General features: G+C 40.4%; 1 protein-coding gene across 6 annotated transcripts in view; it reads left to right on the forward strand.

Annotated features, from left to right (window-relative positions):
* Positions 1-6,797: 6,797 nt before the first annotated feature.
* DMD (dystrophin) overlaps positions 6,798-12,140 on the forward strand; it is a 1,181,986-nt gene continuing 1,176,643 nt past the window's right edge. For 4 of the 6 annotated variants that reach the window (XM_069031841.1, XM_069031916.1, XM_069032402.1 and 1 more), the window contains exon 1: positions 6,799-7,170. In XM_069031841.1, coding sequence (XP_068887942.1) covers positions 7,086-7,170 — 85 coding nt within the window. In that variant the 5' untranslated portion in view covers positions 6,799-7,085. Of the gene's footprint in view, positions 7,171-12,140 lie in introns of all 6 variants that reach the window. The other 2 variants (XM_069032076.1, XM_069032238.1) reach the window with 1 other exon arrangement.

Consider the following 12,140-nt stretch of genomic DNA (forward strand, 5'->3'; position numbering starts at 1 on the left):
AAGAAAATGTTTAAGTCATAAACTATAATATTTCAGTCTCTGACAGCAGGTATTAACCTCCAGAGGTGAGTGGTGGTCCTTGGATTTGTTGGGAGAGCCAATGTGAGAGTCCATTAGTTCCCATTATTGTGTGGCTCCGTAACGTGCAAACGCGACTGGCTCGAATTGAATTGTGACTGCACACCGATGTCACACAGGTGAACAACAACGTACTAGTAATGAGTATCAGCTGCTCCTGGGCTGTGCTAGACCAGTACAGGGATCTGTAAAGACTTTGAAAAACCTTGCTAATTAACCTCATGTTAAAAAGACCTCTATAAATTCATGCAAACCTGTGCTGGCAATTACAGTTTTAACAATGGAAAATTAAAGTAGTGCAGCTCCTCTACTCTTTCTGCTTTTCAGAGGTTTAACCACTTCAGAAAATACCATGCGTGTTTTACCCCATTCTCAACCTGCAGCACATCCAAATTATCCAAAAATCTTTATGCTACTCCAAGCTTTTTGCTTCTTTAACAATAGTTTCCTAAGTCCCAAAGGCTCAAGTTCCTTACCTTTTGCTGTTTGGAATGACAATTTCTTTCTTAGGCAGTAGTGGTTATAAAAGTAAACTAAGTGCTATTTTACCAGCAAGGTGAAGCAGAAGTGCTTGATCACTGGCTTTTTTTTTTTTTTTTTCTTTTTTTTTTTTTTTTTTTTTTTTTGGCACCCTTTTGCCAATTTATTTAGTAACTGGTTCTCTACTTAAAACTATGCTGGGTCATTTTGATGAATGCCTTTGAATTTTCTGCTCCAGGTGTATGAAACCCAGAGCAAGACTTTGTAATTTTATTGCTGTCCAAATATTTGTTGTCAAACTTTATTATTAGGTCATTTCCAGGACTATTACCCGCATATTTTTTCTACCTCAACTCACGTTCTTAAAATTAGAGTGAACTTACACCTATGCAAGACTAGGAAAATGGAGAGTGAAACTGGTCTTGTATTTTTTTGACTGAAGAAGAAACATTCTTCTAGGCATAAAGAAAAAACCATAACCTATGCACATAATCATGTGTATGCCACACACATAGTGATCTATTCTTTAACTTTTCCTCTCTAAATGGTAGCCTCAGCAGACGTGCCCAAACAACCATGAAGGACACGTTTAAAGTTAGATCAAATACAGCTCACACTAATATATAGGACTTCTGTCAGAAAATTCTAGGAGAATCGGGAATATTTATTACAGGAAGTGCAAACCTGCTATACAACAAACAGACCAAAAAAAGGAGAAAATAAAATAGAACATAAAAATAAAATAGAAGTACTGCTTGCTGTTTTAAACAACAAGTACACTGATGTTGAGAAGAGGGGAATACGGGAGAAGAAAACTTTCCTTGAGTTTGGAGACATTTTATTTTGGGTAATGATGAGGTCTCTCTGGAACTAAACCACTTCATTCATGAATTGAATGTTCCTTGGATGTGATGAGCAGTTTTGTCCAAGTGTAGATATATTTATACAAGATTATTTGTAATGGACTATAATATTAATAGAAATAGCATAAAGATTTGGTGAAGAATACTTTAAAAAAAATTAAATAAACTGTTTCATTGAACTTGTAGGCACAGCAGCGTTGGATCCAGATTATTGTGACAATCTAGTTTTCTTCACAAATTTCCAACACAGACAAAATCTCAAATACTCTTCCAAGAGACAAAATTTCAAATACTCTGGCTTTGGGAAAAGGTCCCTGATGGTCCCTAATTTTTATAAATTAGAAATGAGAACTAGATGCCAAAATATCTTTGAGTATAGGGACCAAAACATTTAAGCATTTACTGCACATGACAGTATAAGCCAAAAGATGCCTATGATAGCTATGAAAATGTAATTAGGTATTACTTCACAGAGTGCTTAAGTCTATTCATGAGACATTGCTGATTGCCTTTGTTAATGTTTATGAGTTCTGTAACTGAGAGGTTATTTTGTAACTTTTTAATAGAAGGGCTTTAATACAGGATACATCATTGTCCAATAAATAATTCCTTTTGGCATTTATTTTTATTTAGTTTCAGTTACTTAAAGGCCTTTTTATTAAAGATTCAACATACATTTTTCTGCAGAATTAAGTACATCAAAAATCAAAACTAAGCATTTCACAGCACTGCTTTATATGTAAAGCTTTCTAATGAATCTTCAATTTTACAAACATCATAGCAGCAAAAAAAGGCAGAAAAAAAGGCATAACACGATCCATCACAAGCACATTTTCATGAGGAAACCCATGACAAGATTTTGCACCATTCACCAGTATTTGTGTTCCCAGGAGGTAAGCAGGTCACTAATTTAGTAAGTACTTATCAGCAAATAAGCTTTCAGGTTTTTCAGTGTATTTAGAGTGCTGACTTTCAGTTTTGCTTGAATAGATTATAAAACTAATTCTAAGATGAAACCCAAGCTTTTTAATCAACTGTGACAAAAGCCTATATGCAGTTTTGAATAGCACTTCTAAAGATGGAAATAAATTACCTCTTTATTTTCAATACCAATAGAGGCTCATTTTCCATTTACACCATGTGATTCTTGTTAGCTGAGGGAGTTGCCATAAATTAGTTAGGGCAGATGAAGTCTGTAGCACAGCCATACCTCCTTTTTGCTTCAAAGCCATCATTTTAAAACATAAATTATCATAAGGAAGGCTTTTATGTACTTTTCTGACTGTTTATTCATTTTGATTTATAGAATAATTAAAAGATAATATGAGAATCAAAATCCTACATAGCCAAAAAATTGGTTTTAATATAGGATAGGTCATTCACTGTGGTTAGATTAAATAACTATTTTTTTCAGGGGGGACAGTGTTTTGGTAGACTTTTACAAACAGCTCCCTTACCTAGCTTACTCAAGCTGTAGAAATAGTTCTGATGCATCACAAATGGCAGAGCCAGAATGTAACATGACCTCCTGGAAAAAGCATGCATGGCTTTGTAGGACTTAAAAAAGATTTTAATCCAGAATGTTAAATTTTCTCCTAAAGTATTAGACTATTCTTGCCAAGGAATAAGATTACCAACCTGAAAGTTGGGATGTCTTCCCATAAAATCTTTTGTTCCTATTTTAATATTTATTAGGTTGTTTAAATTAATGAAAATTGTGGATAAAGTCTAATTTTGAACAAGCAGACGCTTGTTTCAGCTTGTAGTTGATGGTAAGCAGCTGCCTCAACATGACTAGCAACAAGTATGCCTTTAAACATGCCTCTAAAAAAAGATCAGTATATTTAAGTGGAATCAAAGCATACGGATGCCTTTAAGGATAGATAATCTATCACCCAGAACTTCCAACCTCAGACTCTGATCGTGTTTGAGAGTCTATTATTAAGTCAATAATTTGCTGAAATGGTCTTTTAATAATTGTCACTTATCCCATTAAAATATATTGTTCATATTAAAATGTAATTTCTAACTGAAGGCCTCCCTAGTATTTTAATTAACCAACCTCAGCTTTTGACAAAAAACTAACCAAGTAATTCCAGCAGCATACATTAAAAACACAGTATAAGATTTCCATGGGTGACTATAAACTGAGTGAAACTTGCTTTCTGGGACAAAAATTGACCAACAAGAGTTGCCAGTTCTTGTTTAGCATCATTGATCCTGACCACACTCTCTTCATCCTTAGGTAACAATGTACATTCTACCTGAACATATATACACACATATGCACATACAAATATGCATCCCAGAGAATGACTTTAAAAGTTACTTGTCAAACATTCACTATCAAAAACAGCTAATTCCTCTAGTTGCTTGTTTTGTGTTTTTTTTTTCCTTCTTTTAAGCACACAATGTGTTACTAAGTTTCGGGAATGGTAGTTTCCACTGAGGTTTAAAGAAGTGACATCAAAATTCCCCAGAGTGTGTTGAATGCAGGTTTTGCAGTGCTACAGGCACCAGTGTGATCTTCTAAGAGTTCTACTCTGCATCTGAGCTTAAAACACACATGTATTGTTGCTGACATCAGGGAGAATTTTAGATGCAGAGATTCTATGATTCTGTGTGATTAGAGAGTATTGCAAATCAATCTCTTCACTATTTGGTCGTTGGGTGATGAAGTTATTTACTGTGACATTTAGGGGCCTTGGTAGAAAACCCTCTTCATGGATAGAATAATTGTTCTGGGAAAGAGGTATATAAAACTTTTTTTCCCCTGATTAACATGATGGAATAATTCTACAGAAAGAATGTAATATATGTTGCTCTAGAGTCTTACCTTGATTTGGACTTCAGGAGTTTAAATACCTCAGTAAGTTTTGTGATTAGAGTAGCTTCCTGGAGACCAGATCTGTCTCAAACAAGATTCCTGTTTGTCGGGAAGCAAGACCCAAAAGCAGAATGATAGTAATTGTAATGCAGGGAAAGCAGGGAATTCTTGCTGGAGACTCTCTGAACTAAACCAAACTGCAAACACACACACGTGTGTAGATATATATATATATATATATGTGTGTAACAGGTAGTGTTTGCAGAACTGGGATGAAGATTTTTTACTTAGCCCCAAAACGTGAGGTCCTGAACACTAAGGAACTATGCCTGCTCATAAAGTCAATCAAATCTGTTAAGACTTCTAGCACTGATGTTCAGCATACAGTCTTGCTGGGTCTCTAAAACAAAGTAGAACAGATTGAGCATTTAGTTAAGATAGCGTTCTTTCTCTTGTCAAAACACAGTAATGACATTTTGGCTACTGATAGAGGCAGTCTGGAGTGACAAGTGTCAGTCATGAAATTTTTGTCTCTGTCCTCATTGCCTTCCTTCTACGTTGCTGTTACGGAAGAGCAGTGATCATAACTTGGACAAAAGAGGTAAATTATCTTCCCTCCATTTTGGCCTCAGGAACAGACAGAAGAGGAGCTCGAATAAGAAGAGGGAAGCAGCTACACTGTCTCCTCACATGGGTCACAAGACAGAACAGAGGAGGCTCTGTATGGGAGGCTCTGGATCAGCTGTTGAGAAGTGCATGAATCCCATTTGAAATTCTGCAGTGCTGTGCATGTTATGGGGGAGGAGAAGGCGTGCAGGAACTGCCACCTTCCCAAAGCACCAGAATGCAAAAAACAAGTCAGCTTAAAAAGGAGAGGCAGAGGCCGACAAACCAAGACAGAGGGAGACAGACACAAATTACCGAATGTCTGGATTGCTGTGGGACTGGGAGAATCCAGCTGATAGCTCGGGAAAAACTTGGCAGTGGGTGGTAACAGGGTACTAAACAGAATAGTAATATTGGAGGAGAAACTACAGGCTCTCCTCACTAGCTGGTATAACCCAGCCTGCAATTTGATCTCAGACAGGTTTTCTAGCAAGAACCCCTGTGGTGGGAGCCAAAATTGCATCACTGGAAGTTTGCGAGACTTGGCATACACCAGGGGCAACCACAGGAAACTGAAAATGGGAATATGGACAAAGAAATACGATATCTCTCCCCTGAATAATCCAAGGACAATTTCATGTGTTTTCTGAGTAATGCTTTTTTATTATTTAAGGCTGGAAATACTTCATTCTTTTCCCACTCACTTTGTTGAAGTAATAAACGCTGATCATCACTAACAAACCTTAAAAATACTTTTTGAATTATCAGATTATGAAAAAACTCCACGTCTACTTAATCTCTTAAGACTCTTTATGAACAACAGGAGGGCAGAACCCAGCCATGAGATACCCCCTGTGTGGACTGTGTGTCCCGCTGCTCCACATGAGGATAAACCCCTTTCCTCAGAATCTACCACCACATGCCTTGCTGCCTGTAAATAGTTTTCCTCTAATTGTTCATTGTCTCTGACCTGGTTTTCTTACCTAGTTTTATTCCGTTTAACTCTGTTATCTTCAAAAGAGTACATTTCTTGTGATATACTCTGGAATACACGAAGGGATGCAAGTCCTTTATCTGTGCAAGTACAAGTGAAGGCATACAACCTTTCTACAGCTTATCCTTAATTTCCTGTCCCTCTATATCTGTTTATGAATTATCTGTGAATTGGTGTTAAAGCTGAGAAGCAGCTAGGCTACATTTGTATTAAGTACACTACATTGTTGTCCTATAAACTGGCAAAAACAGGTCATTATCTGCTTGTCTGTTTTTCAAGAGCTTGGGTTTCTCTTGTAAGGAGAGCTGGTGTTTAAACACATCCAAGAACATTTATTTCCTGTGCCTGGTTACTTTCCCCATGGTGAGGTGATGCAATCTGCTTGGGGGCCTGAAGAGACGAGGGAAACAGCATAAAAGGCAAGTTCTGAAAGTTGGTGCGGAGAGAAAATTGAGGGGAAAGAAATAATGGTGGGCTGGAGGCAGCCATCCAAATTGACACTTAATGGAAGGTTGCAAGGAAGCAATGCCAGCAGGAAGCGTTTTGTCCCTTGACTGCAGTGAGACGGGACAAAGATGCACCTTTCCTGTATTAAACACAAGAGGAAATGTTTTCCCGTGTCCTGTTTTCCTGAAAAGGGATGAGGGATTTGACAGCCTGCAGGTGCCAATAGGCTGCCCCTCGGGTGGCTTTGGAGCAGTGCCACTGGACGAGGTATTCAGGACCTTCGCTCCTCCGAGGATGAACTACAAAGGAGGAGGCAGAAGACAAACTCTAGCGCGTTTGTCCTTTGATCCCTGCGACAGGGCTGGCACCCCGCGGGGCAGGCGCGGGCGCTCTCCGGGCTCAGCGGGGCTGCGGAGCACGGGCAGCTCCGGCGGCACAGCCCGGGCACACCGGGTGCCCTGACCCCTCTGCCGAGGCAGCGAGGGCTGCTCGGGGCCGCAGCGACGTGCGGCTGAGTGGATACCCCCCAGAAAAGTTGGCACCCCGCCGCTGCCAGGGACAGGGTGGCTCCGTCCCGGCCGCCCCCCCGCTGCCGCAGGCGGTGCGCCGGGGCCGCTCCCGTCCCGGGAGGGCCATCGCCCGCTAGCTGCGCCTCTGCGTCGGCCGCGGGGGCGGGGGGCCGGAGCCGCCGCCCCGGCGCTATTTCAGGGCGGGCGGCGTCACTCCACACCTGGCCCGGCCCGGGTCCGTCCGCCCTCGCTCCCCCGCCTCCTTCCGCAGCTCCTCGGGCATGGCCGAGCCGGGACGCCTCGGGCCCGCTGCCGGGGGCGAAGCGGCCGCCGATGAGTTCCGCGATGTCATCCGCAGCCGCTCGGGTAGGCACCGCTCCGCGCTCCCTCCGCCCGGGCGGGCGGGGGTCCCTCCGCAGCCGAGCGCAGCCGCAGCGCGGGCAGCGCGATCCAGCGCTCGGGAGTTTTATCTATCAGTGCTTTGCGAATTTTTTTTTTTTTTTTTTTTTTAGTAGCCCAACTTTTCCGTTCGTTCTGCGGCATAGAAGGGGTTCTCCCACCGGCTCGCTGGGCGAATCGCGCATCTCGGCGTGACGGGCGCGACGCTCGTGTCCGTGTCCCAACAAATGAGTGTCGCCTGTTGACGTGCGGGTTCCCCCGGGGTGTCCCCTACTTTGGGCTGTGCTTGTGCCGCTTGTGTTGGCGGGCAGGTCGTTAAAGCTGTAAATGGGAACAGCTGTAAGGCTCCCCCAGAGGATAAAAAGTTTCAGGTGCCTGAGCTCTCCTTTTTTTTTTTTTTTTTTTTTTTTTTAGTCCTGGAAAGAAACCAAATCCGTGGTAGTAAAGATATTTATAGACCATTCAGCATTTACTCATTTGCAGTGCAAGTGCATGTGGAGCTGCAATTTAAATTAACTCTTCTCGAGGTTCTATGTGCTTGCTCACTAAACAAGCCTTAAAATAGTGATGTCCTTAGACAGTAAATGACTTTTAAAAAATGATCTCTCTTGTACTTGTGAAAAACACCAACAAAACACTTGTCATGCATTATGGAATAATTAGGGCTGGTATGGAAATCTTAATCTTTAAGTGTTTGGGTGCTAGTAAGTAGAACTTACGTTTTCTGTGATAAATTGTGTGAATGTTGGTTTTACCCTGGTAAAGACACTCTTGCAGCAGTATTTGGTGCTTTCCCGCTGAAGTCTCAGTGATGCTGTTCCTGAAGATCTCTCGAATGTTACCAACCTATTCCTTCTTCTCATAATAATTGCTTCTTCTTCAATTTGGTGTTTAAAAGGATGGGTATTGCCCATGGGGAGTAGGAATTGGTGAAGAGTAAGGTGGCTGTTTAATTTTTTTTTTTCTTTCCCAAAGACCTTTTGGCTTCTGTGTCATGTCTTTTAACCGGTTTCTGCACTATGAGACTGTGAAAAAAAAAAGTGTCTATGTCATTCCTGGTTCTGCTGGTTGTGTTACCTCTTATAGCAGCACATGTTTCCTGTTCCATACTTAGCTCACTTACCGTTTAGGGGATGTAAAATGCAGACTGAGTGCAACACAGAGAAAAGCCCCTTTCACTTAAAGACTTGTTCTGTTGTGTATAATGAAGTATTTGCGCAGTTGCTGATTGGAGATGAGAGAAGAGAACTTGAAGATTGAAAGAAAATACCTTCAGGTTCATGTAATTTCCATAAGTGACGTTGAAGGCAGTAACTTTACTGCTAGATGCTTACAACTCTGAACTGAGTGCTTTCTTCCCACATTTTTTTTCCTATAGCTAGTAATTACTCTCAATGTTCAGTTTGATTTCCCACTTTAAAAATTCATAATTGAGAACAGACGCTCTCTGAAAATCTAGACAGGAAATGTTACCTATGCATTTCCTAATTATCCTTTGTACTCCCTGTTTCACTTGGAAAGTCTGTTTCCAGATCGACTTCAGTGACAATATGTTATTTGTATTATGATAAGTGTAAGATCTCAAATGGCTCTAAAATGTTTTTCAAGTTTCCTGCTATAAAGTAGTATTAGGATTTACATATTAGCAGTAGACATAGAGCAAACATTTTTGCTTCTTAATTGGGCACAATTCCCTGGTGTATTGTCTATGATGAATAAGAAACAATCAGTTTAAGAATCATAGAATTGCCCCAGATGTTTATAAGCCTGGAGAGATAAGGAAATTCAATTTCCATGGTAATATTCATCACAGGTATACTTTTTTTTTTTTTGGTGGTACACCCTGCAGTTATCTCTTACTCTGCTTATCTGTTGTTGTTATTATCCAACTTTGAAATGCATTGATTAAAATCTGACTATGGATTTGGGGAGCAGTAATGAACAAGAAATTAACACAACTGTTGGCGCAAGCAAACTGAGAACAACTTGGTGAGATGGTGTTTACAAGCCTCCTGGTGGGTTCTTTTGGGCTTGGGGTTTTTCTGTAACCTATGACCTAGGTAAGGCATTTCTGTAGTTAGGACTCTCCATTTGTTTGGACATGCATTCTTGAAAATAATTGGGTTGAAAGTCTTAGAGCTTCTCAAGAGTGAAATGCTGGCACAACATAAACACACCTTAACTCTGTAGTGATGGTGAGGAGACTGAATTGTTCTTAGGAGGCACTTTCTAGAACTGCAGAAAAGATCTGGAACCCAGTAAGGAAGATCTTGATGACTGAAAATGAAGATAGTGTAGCAAGCTCATGGAGATTTAGGGCATCAGGTACTGGAGGAGCTTTAAAAGATTGCATTCCACTTGTTTTTCACTGTGTTTATACTAATTTCATGTTTCAGGGGTCTGCTGCTTTTTGACAGCTCCTGGATAGGAAGTTTGACCTTTGGCAGGTGCAGGTCTTGTCTTCCCATGCAACCAGAGAAAAGATAGGGTAGAATATGTTGCTGTATTTGCCATATAAAAATATTCCATGCTTGAAGATTTAAGGTCATATTCAAAAGCTCAGAGGATCAATATTTGATTGAGATGAAGGGCTGATGCAGATAGCATTAATTTGGGCATCCTGCTGCCAGTTCTAAGTAAAATAATTGAAGAAAGTTATGAGGATTCACTTTGTGTAAGGCCAAAATTTTAAAGTTTGTTAGCACAATTTACAGGAAAGAAGGCTCTGTCAAATATTTTTCTGTACAAATTTTATTGATCAAGTGATTTCTTGCAGTATATTGCAACAGACAAAAAATAGCACTGGGAGTAAAATACCTACTAAATTGTTTAAAACACACAAAACAGTTGTACTGCATAAGTTACCGTCAGGGAATTGTAACAAAATTGGGTTTTCCTTGTTGCATCTCTCTGGGGATAATTTCAAGACACTAATTCATCATTTTTCACTCGTACAGAATGGCTTGAGTTGCCTGAGCTTTGAAGAAGATTCCCACTTATGCAGAGCTTAGGAGTGAGGAATGTAAGCTGCGCTGCCAGAGAGAGGGAAGGATTTAGTGGCCACTGCAGGGGCTCTGTTCATCATGTCCTTGTCATGTGATGACATAGGGAAATGGGTGTAGGAAAGTTTATTTTTGACTCTTGTATATGGCATGGCTGATTCTAGTATGAGAAATATGTTGGAAAATATCCACAAAACCTGAAATTCAAGGTGAATGTCTATGGACCTTAGCCAATAATTTGTTTTAAGCCTTTTATGAGATGCTGCAGAAGTAACTTTATTACTTTGACTTTCATGGCCAGAAAATCCTGAATGCTGAATGCCTACTAGGGGAGGGAGCAATAAGAAAGGAGAAGTCAAAGCTAACAAATTTATTTAAAACATGTGATACCTTGCACAGAGAAGACAGTTAACCTCTGAGGATAGATCCTCCATATCTAGAGGTGTTTGGTCCAGCATTTAGTACTTTTTTTGTAAGGTTAGCTTCATTCAAATGCAAGTTACTGGATTCAGTATGTAAGAGCCTGTTGTAAAACATCAATCCAGTCATTTATCTTACGGTCCCTTCTGGCCGCAATGGTATTCATTTGTATCTGCCTGGCTCTTCAGTTTAATGCTTGCTATCCAAACTGGGCCTTCCTCAGACCTGAAGGACCACTCTCTTTCTTCCTGGTATGAGACTGAGCTTTCTCCTTTTCCCCTGTGCAGGGGCACTGGTAATTCTTAAAATACTGGAGTTAAACCAGAATCATCCAGGTCTTGAGCTAAGCTTGCTCCAGAGACCTGTTGCAATAGTATTAGCAAAGAGACAGTGTAAAACAACTGCAAATGTAAATGTTACAAACTACAGTCACTTTCCAAACCATTAATGAGCATGCCAGTCTAGTAAGTGTGGATCTCTAATGTACTGTACTTGATGTCATGCTTGTTGGACACACGGAGACCATGCTTTGGGAAATGGATGTTGCAGAGCTTAATAAAACCTATCTTTGTTATTTAATTTCTCTGAAGAACATGTGGTTTCCGTTTCTCAGAATGTCTTTCCTGGCTGTAGAGTTATATAGCACCATCAAGTCTCAAATGCATTTGCATGCTTGCTTTGTTGAAAGAACACGTAAAAAAAAAAAGTAAATGCAACTCAAAGCAGAAAGTGAGTGGTTTTATGCAATAAAAAGAAATCTGCATGCCATAAGTACTTTCTCATAAATTTAATGAAGATTTAGATTTTATTACTGTTTCAGAACTTAGTAACTGTAGTCATGATTAGCAGCACAAAGCCCTCTAATTTCTTCAGTTCATATGCAGCCTTCAGAGAAGTGCTTAAGACCTCATTTGTTCTTAACTTATAGCACAAAATTATGCAGATCTGGAGCAAGCTGCTGTTTTAACTTGATGACTTTGCTTAGAAAAATGATTTGGCGTGGCTTAGGGTTTGAGAGGAAGGACTTGATCCTACCCACACTGCCTTCTGTTAAGTTGCATGTCTTGAAGCTCTGACTAGAAGACTACTATTTTGTTCATTATATACAGCAGAACAAAGCAGTTGTTAGGAATGGGCACTAAGCAGTGCTAACTGAGTTTCCAGAATATATGCTTGCTTTCTTTTTGTACTTTAATGCCATTAAAAGGTAAAGCTACAATGTGTCGCAGTGAAAAAAGCAGTTAAATAGACTTATAGCGATAGTTCTCCTTTTTTTTTTCTCTTCTTTGCTCCCTCTTTCCTTCCCAAGCATCACTGATGTGTAAACTGCAAGTGACCAGAACTGTTAGTGCGTATTCCAAACTGGATGATTTGAGTGGGTGGTTCTCCCCTTCTTTCTCAAGCATTTAGAGACCTGAGAGAGTTCCCTGGGTTCCTCAGCGCACAGGGAAGAGCACAGGACATGCTCTGCCTGTTTGGCCGAAGTCGCCCTCCACACTATGATGGCAGGGGGAT

The sequence above is a fragment of the Aphelocoma coerulescens genome, chromosome 1, assembly GCF_041296385.1.
Source record: "Aphelocoma coerulescens isolate FSJ_1873_10779 chromosome 1, UR_Acoe_1.0, whole genome shotgun sequence".
NCBI classification, from domain to species: Eukaryota; Metazoa; Chordata; class Aves; order Passeriformes; family Corvidae; genus Aphelocoma; species Aphelocoma coerulescens.